Source organism: Myotis yumanensis, unplaced genomic scaffold (assembly GCF_028538775.1).
Source record: "Myotis yumanensis isolate MYYU_CA2020_CCGP unplaced genomic scaffold, mMyoYum1.0.hap1 SCAF_22, whole genome shotgun sequence".
NCBI lineage: Eukaryota > Metazoa > Chordata > Mammalia > Chiroptera > Vespertilionidae > Myotis > Myotis yumanensis.
Window position 1 is genome coordinate 7,323,005 of NW_027223773.1, and position 16,160 is coordinate 7,339,164.

The 16,160-nt window shown below is 52.1% G+C and overlaps 1 protein-coding gene across 2 annotated transcripts; it reads right to left on the reverse strand.

The window, feature by feature from the left end:
• Positions 1-294: 294 nt before the first annotated feature.
• Positions 295-10,630, reverse strand: CUNH1orf115 (chromosome unknown C1orf115 homolog). Of its 2 annotated transcripts, XM_070401184.1 has the most exons (3): positions 10,313-10,630; positions 2,136-2,258; positions 295-669 (listed from the first exon to the last, which is right to left on the reverse strand). In XM_070401184.1, exons 1-2 carry the CDS (start codon positions 10,580-10,582, stop codon positions 2,175-2,177), a joined length of 354 nt encoding a protein of 117 aa, XP_070257285.1. In that variant the 5' UTR covers positions 10,583-10,630; the 3' UTR covers positions 295-669; positions 2,136-2,174. The 2 variants fall into 2 exon arrangements, with proteins under 2 accessions (XP_070257285.1, XP_070257283.1); XM_070401182.1 differs by lacking the exons at positions 295-669; positions 2,136-2,258 and adding an exon at positions 4,698-7,082.
• Positions 10,631-16,160: the final 5,530 nt, after the last annotated feature.

Genomic DNA, 16,160 nt, shown 5'->3' on the forward strand with positions numbered 1-16,160 from the left:
AACATGTGAACTGGGTTTTGAAGCATGAATAGGAGTTTTTAAAAATGGAAAAGAGTCCTAGCCAGTTTGGCTCAGTGGATAGAGAGCATTGGCCTGTGGACTAAAGGGTCCCAGGTTCAATTCCTGCCAAGGGCACATGCCCGGGTTGTGGGCTCGATCGCCCCCCATCCCCTAGTAGGGGATGTGCAGGAGGCAGCCAATCAATGATTCTCTCTCATCACTAATGTTTCTATCTCTCCTTCTCCCTTCCTGTCTGAAACCAATAAAAATATATTTTTAAAAAAGAATTTGTCTATTTTGAGTTTTTCCTCCCATAATTTTTATTGAAACTCCTCCTACTTTCTGCTGGTTCATAGAAGAAGTAAAAAAAAAAAAAAGTGTAACAAGCAAATATAAATGGGAAAACTCAGGAGTGACTGACTACACAAGTTCTTTTTTCTCCTTGTCGAACAGGTTCCTCGTTGTGACTTTTATATTTTCTATAACACGTTTCTGTTACCAAGACGGCGCCTTGTCTATGGGTTGGGATGAGCCACTCTTAATGTTTCATCTTCTCCGCAGAAATCCCCGCTTGCAGCTCTACGCTCTGGCTCACCTCCTGTTTTCTTTGGCTTGTCCCGTTGGTTTTGTTTTGCTTCTTTTTTTCAATAGGCAGCTTCCTCGCTTGTCCTGAAAAACCAAACTGTCTGGTCCCGCGAGATCTGTATTCTTCATGACAACAGTCAGCGGGATCTGACGGCGTCACCCCCACCTGGGGACACCCCGGTTCCCGCCCTCCCTGAGTCCAACCCCAGCCCCTTCTCCTTTGGGTCCAGGTCGGGGGCTGTCTCCAGCAGTGGCTCCAGATTTCCACCAGGGGGCGCCGCCACCAGCGTTTAGGCGAGGAGTGCGGGGCGGGGAGGGGAGGGCGTGCCCGCAGCTGGTTCTTTGGGGCCCAGAAAGGAAGTGCTCTTTTCCTTCCTGGGGAGTAAATCCTGAGGCCCAGCTTTCCTTGACCCAGCTCAGTGAAGAGTCGGTTCTGCGAGTGGCCCGGAGGCCCAGAGCTTGGAAATACACTGGGGAGAAGCAAAGCCGGGCTGCCCGCAGCCCCTGGCATTTCAACAATCACACTGCGTCCCTGCAGGCCTAGGGGGCAGAATGCTGTTAGGCCCTCAGGCCATCCTGAGTCTGAAATAGGATGAGGCGTCTGTTCCTGTTCCAGCGGAGACATTGAGTCCCCCACCATGGCGGCCTCCCACCCTTGACGGAGAGAGATACCGGAATGTGTGGCTTCAGGCAGGGAGCAAGGAATGGACCGGCCAGAAGAAAGAGGTGGAGATGTGTCTGTCACAGCACGTGTCCCCCCTGTAAGGCGGCCTTCCTTCCACCAGCTGGGACTTGGGGGTCTACCTATGTATGTCGGACACAGTGACATCTCAGCTGATACTTGATCAATACATAGATGCTCCAAGGAATTCGTCAAGGGGGTGGGAAGGCCACCATATATATCCCTTGGACATCGAGGGCAATGTCGTGGGGGCTGAAGCAGATGACCCCGAGGGCCAGGGACCTTCTCGCCTCTGGCCAACAGGCCCCCCCAAGCTCCTTCGATGACCGCCTCTGTCCGCCTGTCTTTGCAGCGTTGACTCTGAGGAGGTTATCAGCCAGGATGCAGAATTCATCCCGCTTCCCCTCTCCCTGCTCAGCGGCTGTTTCTCTGCCTTGTTTTCCTTGGCCTGCTTGAGCTCAGAGAGGAGGAGGAGTCACTGGACCCGGATAGGTGTCAGGGGAGGGAGAGAATGTCTTTGCCTGCTGGGAGGGCCTCCAATCCCACGAAAATAGTATTAAACAGGGTGTCTCCTCGCCCACGTTCCTCACAAAATAACCTCCATTTCCCCGGCCCTTTCATCCTGTTGATTTACTGACCGGCCCAAGCCTTGACCATCTTGAATGTGGGTAGAAAGCTGCCCGCGTTGCCCAGGGAGAGGGAATTCCAGGGAGTCCTCCTAATAGTTTGGGCCAATTGTGGTTGCAGAAGCCACACAAAGTCTAGTGTAAAGATCACCTGAACAGCCCTGGCCGGTGTGGCTCAGTGGATAGAGCGCCAGCCTCCGGACCAAAGGGTCCCGGGTTCCATTCCGGTCAAGGGCACGTACCTCGGGGTTGCAGGCTGCTCCCCGGTCCCCGGGTCCTGGTCAGGGCTCCTGCGGGAGGCATCCAGTCCATGTGTTTCTCTCACATCGATGTTTCTCTGTCTTTCCCTCTCTCTTCCACTCCCCCTAAAAACCAATGGGAAAATATCCTCGGGTGAGGATTAACAAAAATAAAATATCTTAAAAAAAACCACAAAAAACAACCACAGACAACCTGGTTAGATAGCGGGGAGGAGGGAAGGGTGGAGGAGAAGAAAAGCGAGACCGAGGGTGGGGTTGGAATCTGAGCTGCGCCCTGCAAGGCTCGGTGCAGAGAGAGGCCTCTCCCCACGTTTCAACAGTGGGGACCATGACACTCGTGTCAATGGCTTGTGCTGAGGATCAAGGCATGCGTAGAAAGTGTTAACGTAAAAAACCATTGAAACCTGTAAAGAATTTTTGTGAGTCTATTTGAGCCAAACTGACCACATATGCCGGGAAGCAGAACCTCAACGAATTGAGATAATGCTCCGGAGAATGGCGGGGTTACATCTGTATTTATACATTTGCAATCAAAGGAGGGACGTAGGTGGGTTCCATGAAATTCATTGATGATAGATTAAGGAGGAGGGATAAAGCAAAGCAGGAGATAAAAAGTGAAATGATGGACACATACTTAGGTGGGTGCAGGATCAATGAACATGATAATGAAGGAGTTTGTGGTATCTTGTCCTGGGGCCCAGCACATTTGGTTGTGCCCCAGGGGCTCCAGAAAAAGGGAAGTTACAAGTTACCCAGGCATCTCAAGGGTGTGTTATCATAGATGCAAAAAGACAGATAGGCTCAGTGAAGGTAAAGGTTGACCTTGTCAGTGAAGATACTGGCCTAGGACGTCACTGCCCACCATAACTGCTTTTAGTTAAAGTTTAATTTCAGACCATCCTTTGTGGTGACTTTAGGTCTCTGAGTTTGCAAGACCGCCATGCAGGCCTCCCCTGAGCTTGTCAGGTCAGCATGTGGCCCCTTTCGTCCACAGAAGAAACACCTAACAGCCTGGATTTCCCTGCCACGGGGTGAGCGCCCCCCTCCCCCCCAGCCCTGCCTCACGCGCCCCCGCCCCCAGGGCCGAATGTATCTGTTCAGCGTTCAGTGGACTCCAATGCCAGGAGAGGCCAAGGGGAGTGTCTGGCAAGTCCCAGCCTCCCCCAAGTGGCCAAGGTCAGGGACCCGGCCCGTCCCGGCACTGCCTAGGCTCCAAGGTAAAAACGGTAACAATGGCTCAGGAAATCCCGTGGCTGCAGCAGCAAGCCCGGGTCCTGGTTTCGCACATGGTATTTCTGGCCCAGCAGACAGGCATTGTACAAATCCAACAGCCTTGGCCTTGAGCTGGAAAGACTTCTGCCTTCTTCCTTCCGTTCCTCCCCCGCTGGTGCCTTCTCTGTTGCTCCGGCCAGAATCGGAGGGAATTCTGACTCCTCGCTTTCCCTCACCCCTGCACCCACCTCCGCCAACCCCGTCACTTCTGTTTTCTCCATAGGCTCTGGGGACCCGTCCCCTCCCATCACCCCAGGCAGAGGCCGTTCCTCCCGAGCAAGCCAGCCGCCCGCCCTCCCTGTCACGCAGCGATGCCCACCCCAGGCCCAGCCTGTCCCCTCTGCAGCCTGGGGCATCTTTTCAAACCTGGGAATGGGGAGCATCGCCCCCTGCCCCCACTAAGACCTCATCACAAGTCCCACCTTGCCCTGGCCGGTGTGGCTCAGTTGGTTGAGCATCCTCCCATGCACCCAAGGTCACCTGTTCGATTCCCGGACAGGACACATGCCCAGGTTGTGGGCTCCATCCCCAGTGGGGGTGGGGGGGTGGGGGGGGGGGGAGGCGTGCAGGAGGCAGTCGATCCATGTTCTGCTCTCACATTCATGTTTCTCTCTCCCTCTCCCTTTCTCTCTCCCTAAAATCAATAAAAACATATTTTTTAAAAAGAAAGAAAACAAAGAAGTCCCCCCTTTTTCAACAATAGACACTGTTGATGTTTCTCTCTCTCTCTCTCTGAAATCAAATAAAATATTTTTAATATGTTTTTATTGATTTCAGAGAAAGGAAAGAAGGAGATAGAGAGGTAGAAACATCAACGATGAGAGAGAATCATTGATCGGCTGCCTCCTGCATGCCCCACACTGGGGATCGAGCCCACAGCCCGGGCATGTGCCCCTGACCTGGGATAGAACTGTGACCTGTGACCTCCTAGTTCACAGGTTAACGCTCAGCCACTGAGCCACACGGGCCAGGCAAGGACATTTCCATTTTTAACAAATGCACGAGCTGAGGCTCCTACACCCTGAAACCCATCCTGCTGGGCTTCTAGAAAATTCTAGAGAATGGCCCCACCTTTAAGAGCCAACCAGAGCACCAGGTGAGTCAGGGCCGCTTTCCCGGTGCCTGGGCCAGAACAGCACCGGGCTGGTCCCTGACTGACCCTCGCCTGCTGTGTGCAGTCCTCGGCCCGCCATGGCTGGACGCTGTGCGCATCTCACTAATTAATGCAAAGGCCAGAAAGTGAGGGGCAAAAACATCTTCACGCGCAGAAAATTAAACCAACTGGGGTTTTTATTTACATAATCGGGCAAGATCGGGACACAAAAGAAGCCTTGGAGTCAAACATACAGAAGAAAAGCTCTAACACCCCATTCTCAGTGGGGTGCGGGCCTGGATATTTGAAAGAAACTGAAGAGAAAGAAAAGGCGTAAAAGGTCGTCGGCAGCACGGGTGGCCCCTCGGGGAGTCGGGAGGACTCAGGCTGAGCGAGTCTGAAGTTCATCTTCTGACTCAGGAATCTGGCGCGGGGCACAGTTCCTGTGAGGTTTCGACTTTTGGAATTCCTGGGTTAATTCCTAACCAGACTTCCAGAAGTTCAGAGCCAAAGGAACTTGGCCTGATAGCGTCTCTAAAATGGGGGTGACGGGGGGAGGAGGGGGGTATTGCAAGATGGGGAAGGTCTTCTGGCACAGGCCTCTGTAGCTCTTGTCCTTCCTGGGGTCGCCTTTCAGTTTCCATTTCCCCAGGGACCCAATGGGTGTCTCGGGCTGCTCAGCATCCCTGGACCACTCCCAGCAACCCAGCCCACCCCTCCGTCCCTCCCTCCCTCCCTCCCATGTTCCTTCCTGGGATCAGCAGGCTCAACTCTCCCACTAAACACTGCTTTGCTTTTCCTTCCCCATTCATCGTCCGTCCATCCCCTCCTTCCTCCCCTCCCCCCCAGCTCCCAGTGGGGCCAGGCATGCCATAATGTCTTAATGTGTGAAAACGTGCCATGATCAACTTTCATCCCTTGGCTTGAACAAGAACATCCGTTTTCTCTTGTCCTCACAGACACTAGTGATGCTGGCATTGGATCCAAGTTCAACTCACCATGAGCCTCCAAGTCTTAGCTTCCCCCACCCATTTCCTTTTCTGTCCATCTGTCTGTCTTCCCACCTTCTCCACTCCACAGTGCAACCTGGTTGGGCTTGAAATGTGAGCATTGGGGCCTCCTTTGCATGGCCTGGAAACTTCTAGGGGCAACAGGTAGGTGTTGCTGCTGATCCTACAGCAATAACTACTTTGGACTTTCAGAGATTCCAGAAACAAAGTCAGGACAGTGGCCAATGGTGGAACTGGCCAAGGGCATGGGGTGAGGGACCTCCTCTTTCTTCCACCTTCCTCTCCAGGGGTCCAATCAGCCACTGGGTCACGCTGGGGGTTGTCGGGACCACGCTCACCCTAACCTTAGAGTCCAGGTGAGATGTGGTCAGAGTGGGCAGCATGGAAGAGGGAAGGATGCCACCAAGGCAGACAACGTGAGCTCAGGAGCCATCAAGCTTCCTCAGGCTCCTTCCTGGAGCCAAAGGCCCAGCCAAGCGAAGATTTCCCAAAGCCCAGAACCCAGATCTGGGTCCTGACTCTCCCCTTCTCTCCTCCAGCCTCCTTCTGGTCCTGTTTCTACTTCCTTTTCGCGCCTGTCTCCTACTTACCGGTTCCTTCTCTAAATCCTATGCTTTCGTTCCCAGATATAGCATCTCCTTTGCTCCCAAGACAACGCTCCCTCCGATGGCTTGGCCCAGAGACGCTGAGCTGATGCTGCTGGTGCCCGAGTCAGGAGGCCCGTGACATCGCCAGCCCCCAGGAGCACTCCCTCACCACCCTTTCCCACCACGCACCTGCACCTGAACTTGCCCTTCTTCCTCCCCTCACCCCCCCTGCACGTTCATGTCACTCTGACAACGGTGATCTACTTTACAGTCACGGCGCATCGTCAACCCAGCTCCGAAGTGTCATGGCCTTCAAAGGGATGTCACTTCCTTCTTCTCAAGCCCGAACTTAAACTCCTGGTGACAAAGGGCGGAGGAGGAGACGGGGCCTGACTTCAGAAGCAAACTGGGCCGCCGAGGGCTGTGAGCGCCTGGAGGCCTGCGACCTGCCCAGGAGAATGTAGCAAATGTTCTCACTCCAGGTACAAGCCCTCCTCCCCATCGTCACCACGGTGCTCCCACTGAGCGAGGCTTTGCCGCCACACCAGCCAGCCCTGCCAGGCTCCAGGGTGAGCAAACTGAACTCCGACCCAAACCAACGTCAGCCTGATTCTCTGCGGGACTGTCCAGCGGAGCCACCGTGTCCAAGAGAGAGAGAGAGAGAGGCGTGAGAACGCTCAGCAGACGGGCAGAGACGACCCATTCACAGCACGCATCCGATTCGAAAGGCAAAGACTGTTTTTCGTCCAGGTATTTTGTGGCTTCGAGTCCGCGATGCTCCGGATTTGCAGGGCTCCGAGAGCAGAGGCCTCCTGGTTCTGCAGGCGCCGGGCCCTCGCGGCTCCCACTAGCGGACAACGGACGCCACGCTGGTGGACACGGCGAACGGGGCGGAGTAGGCGGCGGCGAACCCCTGCAGGCCCATGACCACGTAGTGGCAGCCTTTGGCGATGGCCTTCCCAACATTCTATTTTCAGGAATCAAGACAAAAGCAAAGAATTGGGTCAGGCGACTTCTGCACGAGGGCGACATCCCTGAAGAATCATTTTGCTTCGTTCTCCCCGGGGGCACATTAGCAAGTGACCGTGTTTGTCTCACACCCACCCCCAGCCCAGGGACATGTGTGGGAACTCAGGACAGATGTCGCCACCGTGCAAAGTGCTTTCGAGCTCCTCATGTTTCCAGATCATTCCGAGATCTTGGGGACAGCAGAGGGACTGCTGGCTCAGAAACCAAACCGGTTTTGTTTTATTTACTTATTTTTAACCCAAACCGACTCCTCTTCGGTTCCGGTTCATCTGAAGGCTGGGTCAAGGTTTCCTCTATCACCTTATCCCAGCGCCCGCCCTGTCCTCTCTCTACCAGCAGGACAGAGCCCTGACCAACCCACACACTTGTCTCCTTAAAGCAGGGGTCCTCAAACTACGGCCCACGGGCCACATGCATATACAAATATTGTATTTGTTCCCGTTTTGTTTTTTTACTTCAAAATAAGATATGTGCAGTGTGCATAGGAATTTGTTCATAATTTTTTTTAAACTATAGTCCGGCCCTCCAATGGTCTGAGGGACAGTGAACTGACCCCCTGTTTAAAAAGTTTGAGGACCCCTGCTTTAAAGGCTCTGATGGCCGCATCCAGAGAAGTCAGCGTTTCAGACACAGTTACAAACTCCTAAAGGGTGAGGACTGGGCCGTACTTCCTTTCTTTTTTAAAAAAATATATTGTTATTGATGTCAGAGAGGAAGGGAGAGGGAGAGAGAGATAGAAACATCAATGAGGAGAGAGAATCATGGATCGGCTGCCTCCTGCACACCCTCCACTGGGAGGGAGCCTGCAACTCAGGCATGTGCCCTGACTGGGAATCGAACCGTGACCTCCTGGGTCATAGGCTGATGCTCAACCACTGAGCCACCAGCTGGGCGGGCCGTCCTTTCCCACCTCCATGCCTCCTGCCCCTTTTCTGCAAGACCTGGTGCCAGACAGGGCCATCCAAGGATTCAAATGCAATCACAACAGAAAAACTTAAGACGGCCGCCCGTGACCAACATAAATCGAGTCGTTGCCCCCATCTTCCGCTCCTCACCCCACAACCTCCCTCATCATTACCGATGACCTCAGCATTCAGGCAGGTGACCTGGACCTCGTCATCCACCTTGTCCCTCAACCGTACGGCATGTCCAACGTCAGTGACCAGGGGACCTGGTTTCATGGAAAATCCCTGATGGCAACCACAAACCTCACTGTCACTGCCCACACTGCCTGCAAGCCTGCCCTGTCTGTCCAGTGGCTGACATCCTCTCTCTCCCAGGTGCCATTTTGTGCCTTTTTCTTTTTTCTAAAAAATATTTTATTGATTTCTTACAGAGAGGAAGGGAGAGAGATAGAGACCTAGAAACATCAATGAGAGAGAAACATCGACCAGTTGCCTCCTGCACACCCCCTACTGGGGATGTGCCCGCAACCCAGGTACATGCCCTTGACCAGAATCGAACCTGGGACCCTTGAGTTCGCTGGCCGACGCTCTATCCACTGAGCCACACCGGGCAGGGCTGTACCTTTTTCTTTCACACACACACACACACACACACACACACACTCACACATGCTCCGCGCCCTCATTAGGTGATCCCCGTTCATCTTTCACTGAAAAGGTCAGAAGTGAGCAGGGCCCCCGTTTTAGTGTCTCTAGTGCTTAGCACGACGCCTGGCCCAGAGTGAGGACCCCAACAGCACCTTCTGAGCCAGCGCCTGAGCTGAGATGTGCACCTGATCCGCTCACCGTTTGCCGAGAGCAATGATGGCTTCCTGGGCTCAGCCAGAACCAGGGAGCAAATGGTTAGCTGGTCTTGGCAGGACTCCAAGCCTGTGAGTCTTGCTTTATGGCGTTTATTCACGTGTTTATAACTGCCTGCTGGCAGACTGCGCCCAAAGCTGCTGACATGCCTTCAGGGAGGATGATACACCTAAGATTCCAGGAATGGGGACTGGCTGGTTTCAGGTAGGATAAGGGCCGCTGCAGGGCACAGGAACCCGGAGGATAAAGGAGACGGGGCCTTTGGCCTTTGGCCACAATGGACGCTGCATTGGTGATTTCTCTTCTGGGCGCTGTGTCCAGCCCCAGGGAGCAGGGGCAGCAGTAGCTTCGAATGCTTCCGGGTGGATCCCAGGGAGGAAACTGGCATTTTATCTGACATTCACATCCATATCTCTTTCATCCTCTCTCTACCTCTCCCCCTCGGCCTCCACCCCCAGGGCAAATGACAGTATGTTTACAGGTGCATATTTGTGTCTTTATCCAGCTCCCAGGCCCTTGAAATAACCTTGGGAATATTTGGGGCAAGAACTCAATTCTCAGCTGGTGGACTACAGTGGGGCCTTGATTTAGGAGTGTCCCGACTCTAACGAGTTTTTTGAGATACCAGCTGTCTCTCAGCTGATTTTTTGCTTTGAGTTGACAGAGTAATTTGAGTTAACGAGCTCCGTCACGGAACGAATTAAACTCATAAGTCAAGGCCCCACTGTATCCTGGGGAGGATGTTGCCAGGAACGGAGCCACTGGGCTGCAAGTCCACACTTTGCACCTGGGTCACCTTCTGCACCAGTGGTTCTCAACCTTCCTAATGCCGCGACCCTTTCATACAGTTCCTCATGTTGTGGTGACCCCCAATGTCATTGTTACAAATCAAACATCATGAAAGCATAATGATTCATCACAAAAACAATATGTAATTACATATGTGTTTTCCGATGGTCTTAGGCGACCCCTGTGAAAGGGTCGTTCGACCCCCAAAGGGGTCGCGACCCACAGGTTGAGAACCGCTGTTCTGCACGCACCTGCCCGCGCCCAAGCCTCAGTATCCCCATCTGCCCAGCCCACAAGGGAGTGTAAGACACACCCAGGATGGGAACCGGCTTGGTGAGCGACCCTTGGGCCTGTCACTAACCAGCCAGCAGCGGGGGCGCTGGCGGATGGGCGCCTCGGCTTTAGTTTCTATCCTTACTCCAAACTTTTCCTTCCTTTCCCGGGTCACAGCGGCACAGTTTGGGGACGTTAAGTAGTGAATCTTGGAGAGAGGGTGGCTGTGGGGGCGCCCAGGAGGCTGAGCGCAGACACACGGTGGGGACGGGAATTCATTCCCCACTGGGAAGCCCCGGGCGCACCCCGCACCCCGATCCCGGGCAGTGGGGGGGCCTACCTTGCCGTACTTCTTCAGCTTCTGCCGGTACCTCCGCTTGGGCTTGTCCCCCGGCACCGGGGACGGGGCCACCGGCTCCTCCAGCGGCTCGTAGCGCTCGGGGAGGACGGCCAGGTGCACCCGCCGTGCGCTCCTCTGGGTCCCCGGGCGCGCGGTGCTCTCGGCCGCCGAGTCGTCCAGCTCCAGCTGCTCCAGGATGGGCTCCTCGTCCCCCGCCCGCTGCCCTCGCCCTCGCCCCCGGCGCCCGCGGAGCCTGGCACCCACCGTCATGACGGCCGCGGCCCCTCCGGCGAAGGTCCGGGTGTGAAGGCTCCAACCTTTGCTCCCAGCCCTCGGCGCCACCCCAGCCGGACGGGGCGGGCGGAACCTGAGGGCGCAGCGCCCCCTGGCCGTGGGGCCCGGGATGGCGGCGGCCCCACCGAGGCCTGGGCTGGGGATGACCATGCCCAGCCCACCCTCAAGGGGTCAGGGACGTGCACCCCGAAGGGTCAATGCACCGTGAACTTCCAAACCATGTCACTTGCCACGAAATAAATGGACCTCAAGTGATGTGTCTCGCTCCCAAGCTGGGCGGGTTCTGGCCCTTCTGCGGCCAAAACAGGTAAGAGGGCAGGAGAGTTCTTCCTTGGCTGGGACTGCCCTCGGGGTGCCCCCCCCACCCCCCTGGGGGCCTGGCAGGTGTTTGGGGCTGGCACTTTCCTTGGTCCTTTGGGATCCCCCATGGACACTCCACTCTCCTGCCCATGGCCCAGCAAATGCCCCCTGACCCCCTCTACTACTCCCTCCCCATCTTCATCAGCCCCAGGGGTCAGCTCCGGCCTTCCTGTCCTCAGCCTGTGTGCCCTTCATATGGCTGCACGGGACAGGGTTTCCTTCAGGGAATCCCGGGCTTCCCATGACCGGAGAGCAGGCTTTCCACTGGGCCATCCCCACTGTGACTTCTAGAACAACGACAGAGCTGTCGCTTGTACTGCGGCCAGGAAGCTGGGGCACCAGCAAGACACCCCCAGGGCTGCTGGCTGTAGGGATGCATCACCTTAGCTGCCACCTGGGGGTCCTCCCCACCCTCCCGGAGTCCTGCTAGGTCTGAGCTGGCTGAGCACCCACACCTGTGCCCGTTTCTTGGGACTCTGAGACTGGGGACCAGATCCCCACATCTGGCACCAGAAAACCCAACACCTGCCGGGCCCGCGTTTCCTTCACGGGCAGAGCATGGCTTGCTCCGCACTCCGCCATCCAGAGCTCCTGGGAGTGCACGGATTATACGCTCATTTGCTCCCTTCCCTCCGGTACCCGAGGGACTCGGGAACATGCCTTGTCTCCGAGCCTCTGCACGCAGGAAGGAGGGGAAGGATGCTGAGTGCTAACCCATAGGCATCATTCCTTACTGGTGAGAATCAGCCACCTGCCCTCCACGGAGCTAAGACCTGGGAGAGCTAAGACCCGTGACAATATACCCTCAGTTATAGAGTAAAACAAAGGCTGCCTTAAACATAATCACCGATTTGGAACAACTTGCGTAAAAATAGTTATATTTAATTGAAAGCAAAGTCCATTTTAGACATATAAAGACTTTGCTTTTTTAAGGAAAATATTTTTATTTCTGAGAGGGAGGGAGATAGAAACATTAATGATGAGAGAGAATCACTGACTGCCTCCAGCATGCCCCCCACTGGAGATGGAGCCCGCAACCTGGGCATGGGCCCTGACCGGGAATCAAACTGTGACCTCCTGGTTCATAGGCTGACACTCAATCACTGAGCCACACTGGCCAGGCTCTTCCACATTCCGGCCTAGCCTGCCGGCTTGCACTGCCCTGTCACTGAAAGGTGACTGTTTCTCACCTCTGTCCCCCACAGTCACTTCTCGGGGCCAGGCCAGGCCACTCCTCTGCCCACCCCCCAGCTCAGTGCCTGGCCCAGGAATGCGAGCTGTGCGGCTGGCTGCTCATCTGCGAGGCAGGCCCTCCCTGGAACCCCGTCACCTCCAGCTGTCCCCGCAGCCATGACGCCCACCTCCCACCCAAGAATGGGTTCGGTGTGTTTTCCCCAGACCCAGAGTCTCTGGAATCATTTTCCATCAGAAGCAGAACCAGAAGTCCCCTGTGGATAAAGCTTTGAAGTGGGATCTCTGACACTTAAAAGAATTCTTTCACAATATAACGGATTCTCTCTCGTTTATCCAAAAGACACTGAAGACTTGGAAAATGACTGAGCTATGTGCATTTAATACTATTGAGAATAGAATATTTGTATGGAGAAACGAGGTCAGAAATATGACCTTATACGTCAAAAGAGTATGTTTAACATTTAAAAAATGATTTGAGAGAAAGGAAGTGAGAGAAAAACATCGCTTTGTTGTTCCCCTCATCCATGCACTCGCTGGTTGCTTCTTGTATGTGCCCTGACCAGAGATCGAACCCACAACCCTGGCACACTGGGAAGACGCTCTAACCAACTGAGCTACCTAGCCAGGGCCAAGAGAGTATTTCTAACAAAACCTGAAAAATCTGCAATGGTATGTATTCACCCTTGCCAATGGTATTCCATTCTGACACACATATTTATATACATATGCAAATGCTAATACATATATGTATATGTATAGGGTGTTCCAAAACAACATATAGACACAAGGCTACCTGGACCAGTTAAAGGATTCCTTTAGTCTAAATTGTGACATTCTGATCACTCTAAAAGCACTCATGACTACAGATAATGGAAATAAATTGAGTCAATGAAAAGCCATCGGTGCATCCCAGTATTCTAAGAGAAATCCGTGTATGACATTAAAAGAACATGGCTATAAAAGACTATATTATTTTCGAATATCATTTTAATTTTCTCTATGTTCTTTGGTCCTGCTAGATTTGCACAGTATGAGAAAAATGCAGAATTCCAACCAGTTCTAGAAAACTTATGAAATCACTACATCTGGATATGAGGGGTCCAATGGAATGGGACTGGCTGCTTTTGCAGCCAGATGGGAAGTCATTTAAATAACCCCCAAAGTGCAAAATCCGCTGAAGCATTGAAGGACATTAACCTCAAATCTGTGAGTAGACAGAAGAAGTGCTATTCTTTTAATCCAGCGAATGTGGGCCACGAGAGCAAGCACTTTTGGGGTACAGTGGGGCGTCTGTGTTATGTACAGGTTCACGGAGTTGCAACTATTGTGGGTGGTAAGATTGAGCAATGCATACTGGATGAGGTTCTCTGCCCCCTTGTGGTTGTGTCTGGTAATAACTGGAACCAACAACTATTTCCATGTGTCCAAAAGTTTAGAAGAGCCCTGGCTGGTTTGGCTCAGTGGACAGAGAGACCGCCTGCAGACTGAAGGGTCCCGGGTTCAAGTCCGGTCAAGGGCACATGCCCAGGTTGCGGGCTTGCTCCCCAGTACGGGGCTTGCAGGAGGCAGCTGATCAATGATTCTCTCTCATCATTGATGTTTCTCTCTCTCTCTCCCCCTCACCCTTCCTTTCTGAAATCAATAAAAATATATTGGGGGAAAAAAAGTTTAGAAGAAATGGTGGCCTTTCTGTGCTTTTGGCTGGAACTCTATCCATTCAGTCTGATAGCAGGCACGTCTCACACTGAACAGAATCTATGACTGCCAAACGCATCACCACTGAAGTGCTGCTCAACAGACCAAACTTTCTAAAACTGGGGTCACAAAGAGGAAGGCCAAGGGGATGGTTGTTGATGAAAACAGTGGGAAGCGCAGCAAGCTGGGGTTCCAGAAAGGGGGGGTGCAAAACCTCGCCGGGCCAGACTTTAGACCAAATCACTCACATCATCTCTGAGCCCAGTTTCCTCAGCAGAGAAACGAGGGTGTGAACCACATGGTTTCTCAGGCCACGTGGGTCCCTGGTGTTCTGAGAAGACAAAATGAAGATGTTTAAAAATGTGAAGCCATATCCCAGTCTGGAGTCACGTCTGTCCATAGTTAAGTAAAACCTTTTCACAAATAGGACTATAGTTTAAAAGAAAGGAAACATTGCCACTCATTCTGCACTCAACCCCGAAGCTAAGGGCTTGGACCAGCCCACCCTTCCCAGCCCCTTTACAAACAACTGAGAAGAAAATAAATTATGTCTGTTATATGCCTACTGTGAGGCCATTTCATTTTCAAATAATAATAACAGAAAGAATGCATTTTTTCATTTGATGGAGGAAAAGGCTGTAAGAAAGCTACAGGAGAAGTGAAAAAGGGAACGGTCTTTTTGAAGAGGGAACAGGTGACACTGATGCTAGAGATACCTGAATGCCATCAGCAGGAATCGCCTGTGTCATGTTTCCAGGTCCGAGCCGAGGCTGCCAATCAGGGCTTTACGCAATCTGCTCATTAACCCGTGTGAACCTTGGCAGGCCCTAGAACAGGGGTGGGCAACCCCTGGCACGCCAGTAACTTTTGCTGGCACGAGAAACCCTCTCTTATAATCTCCCATTTACAATTGTGAATCTTTGTTCTCAGTGATGAACTTTGTTAAGTCTCGTAATAGGAGTAGCCTGATGGATGAAAGTAGTAGCTGGTGCATATCTCTGAAGGTCACGAAATAGAAACCTGATGGAAAATCTCTGTCATCAGTGATGCAGCAGCAAAAGTCCCACTGATAATATCAAACGGAGTCATAAGGTTTTCTGTCGGACCATCAGTGGACATGTATACATTAAAAAATAAATATATTTTCCACCATCGTATACTGTGTTTTTGTCGCTCGAATGAATTTTATTATTTCTTCCAAGGTTCTTCACATACGTACACCTTAAGAGATATCAAGTAGGCGTAACATGTTCTCAAAAAATCAGGGTTGGCACGCAGAAGAATTTTGAGTCAGAGATTTTGCTGGTTTTGGCACGCACTCACAAAAAGGTTGCCCACCCCTGCCCTAGGATAAGTAGTTCATTTCGGGCACGTGTCTTACCACCATGACTAACATCAAGCCTCTTCTCACGTATTCCTTCCACCAAAAGGGTCTTTCCCAGCCTCCCTCTTACACTTGACCCACCCTGCCATCCCTGGAAGGCCTTCCTTTCTCATGTCCACACACGGTAGCTCCCCTTGCTCCGCACTCCGGGAGGACCTGTGGCTGGTGCTGGCTTGAACGCTTTCCTGGTTTCCGAGTTGGGTGTGTTTTTTTGTTTGCGTTTACACTTGGTCTTCCTGAATGAACCAAAGTCTTGGAGAAGAGGAACCATCTTTGACAATTCCTTTATATTTCTTAAGACATAGTAGGTACCTCAATAGATATTTTAAGAATCAAGGCTGGGACCATCTTGATTAATTGACACGTGCTAATGGAATCACGTATCTACAGTAAATTGGTGCCTCGCTCATGTCTAGTTTGGTTGCCCACACTGGAAATGGTACTGCCGGTGAAAATCTCTTCATCACAAGGCCTTTGGGATTTTAAGTAAAATCCCACCTTAGAGAATATGATTGGGTTAAGGTTCTGGAACATAGTTCATTTTATTTATCAAATTCTAACTTTTCAACTTAATACTGTGCCCCAGTCTTTACATAATAACTAATTTAATATTAGGGATGTTACAGCAAATAATATTTAAACAGAGACCAAGGACACCCTGATATCACATAGCCAGTGAACATAAACTGGTTATTTATTGATTCGAACATATTGTAAAATTCTTCTAAATCTTCAAGAAAATGTATGCTGTTATGAATATATAAAACTGAAAATCTAAAGTGACTCTCCAAGGGACATAGGTAATACTTTCGACCATAAACATTTTTTTTTAATTTTAAAAATAATAAAGTGACTATCAAGATTTCATTTTTAGTTCATAAAAAATATTGAAGTAAATTTCCTTCCCACAAACATAGAAGA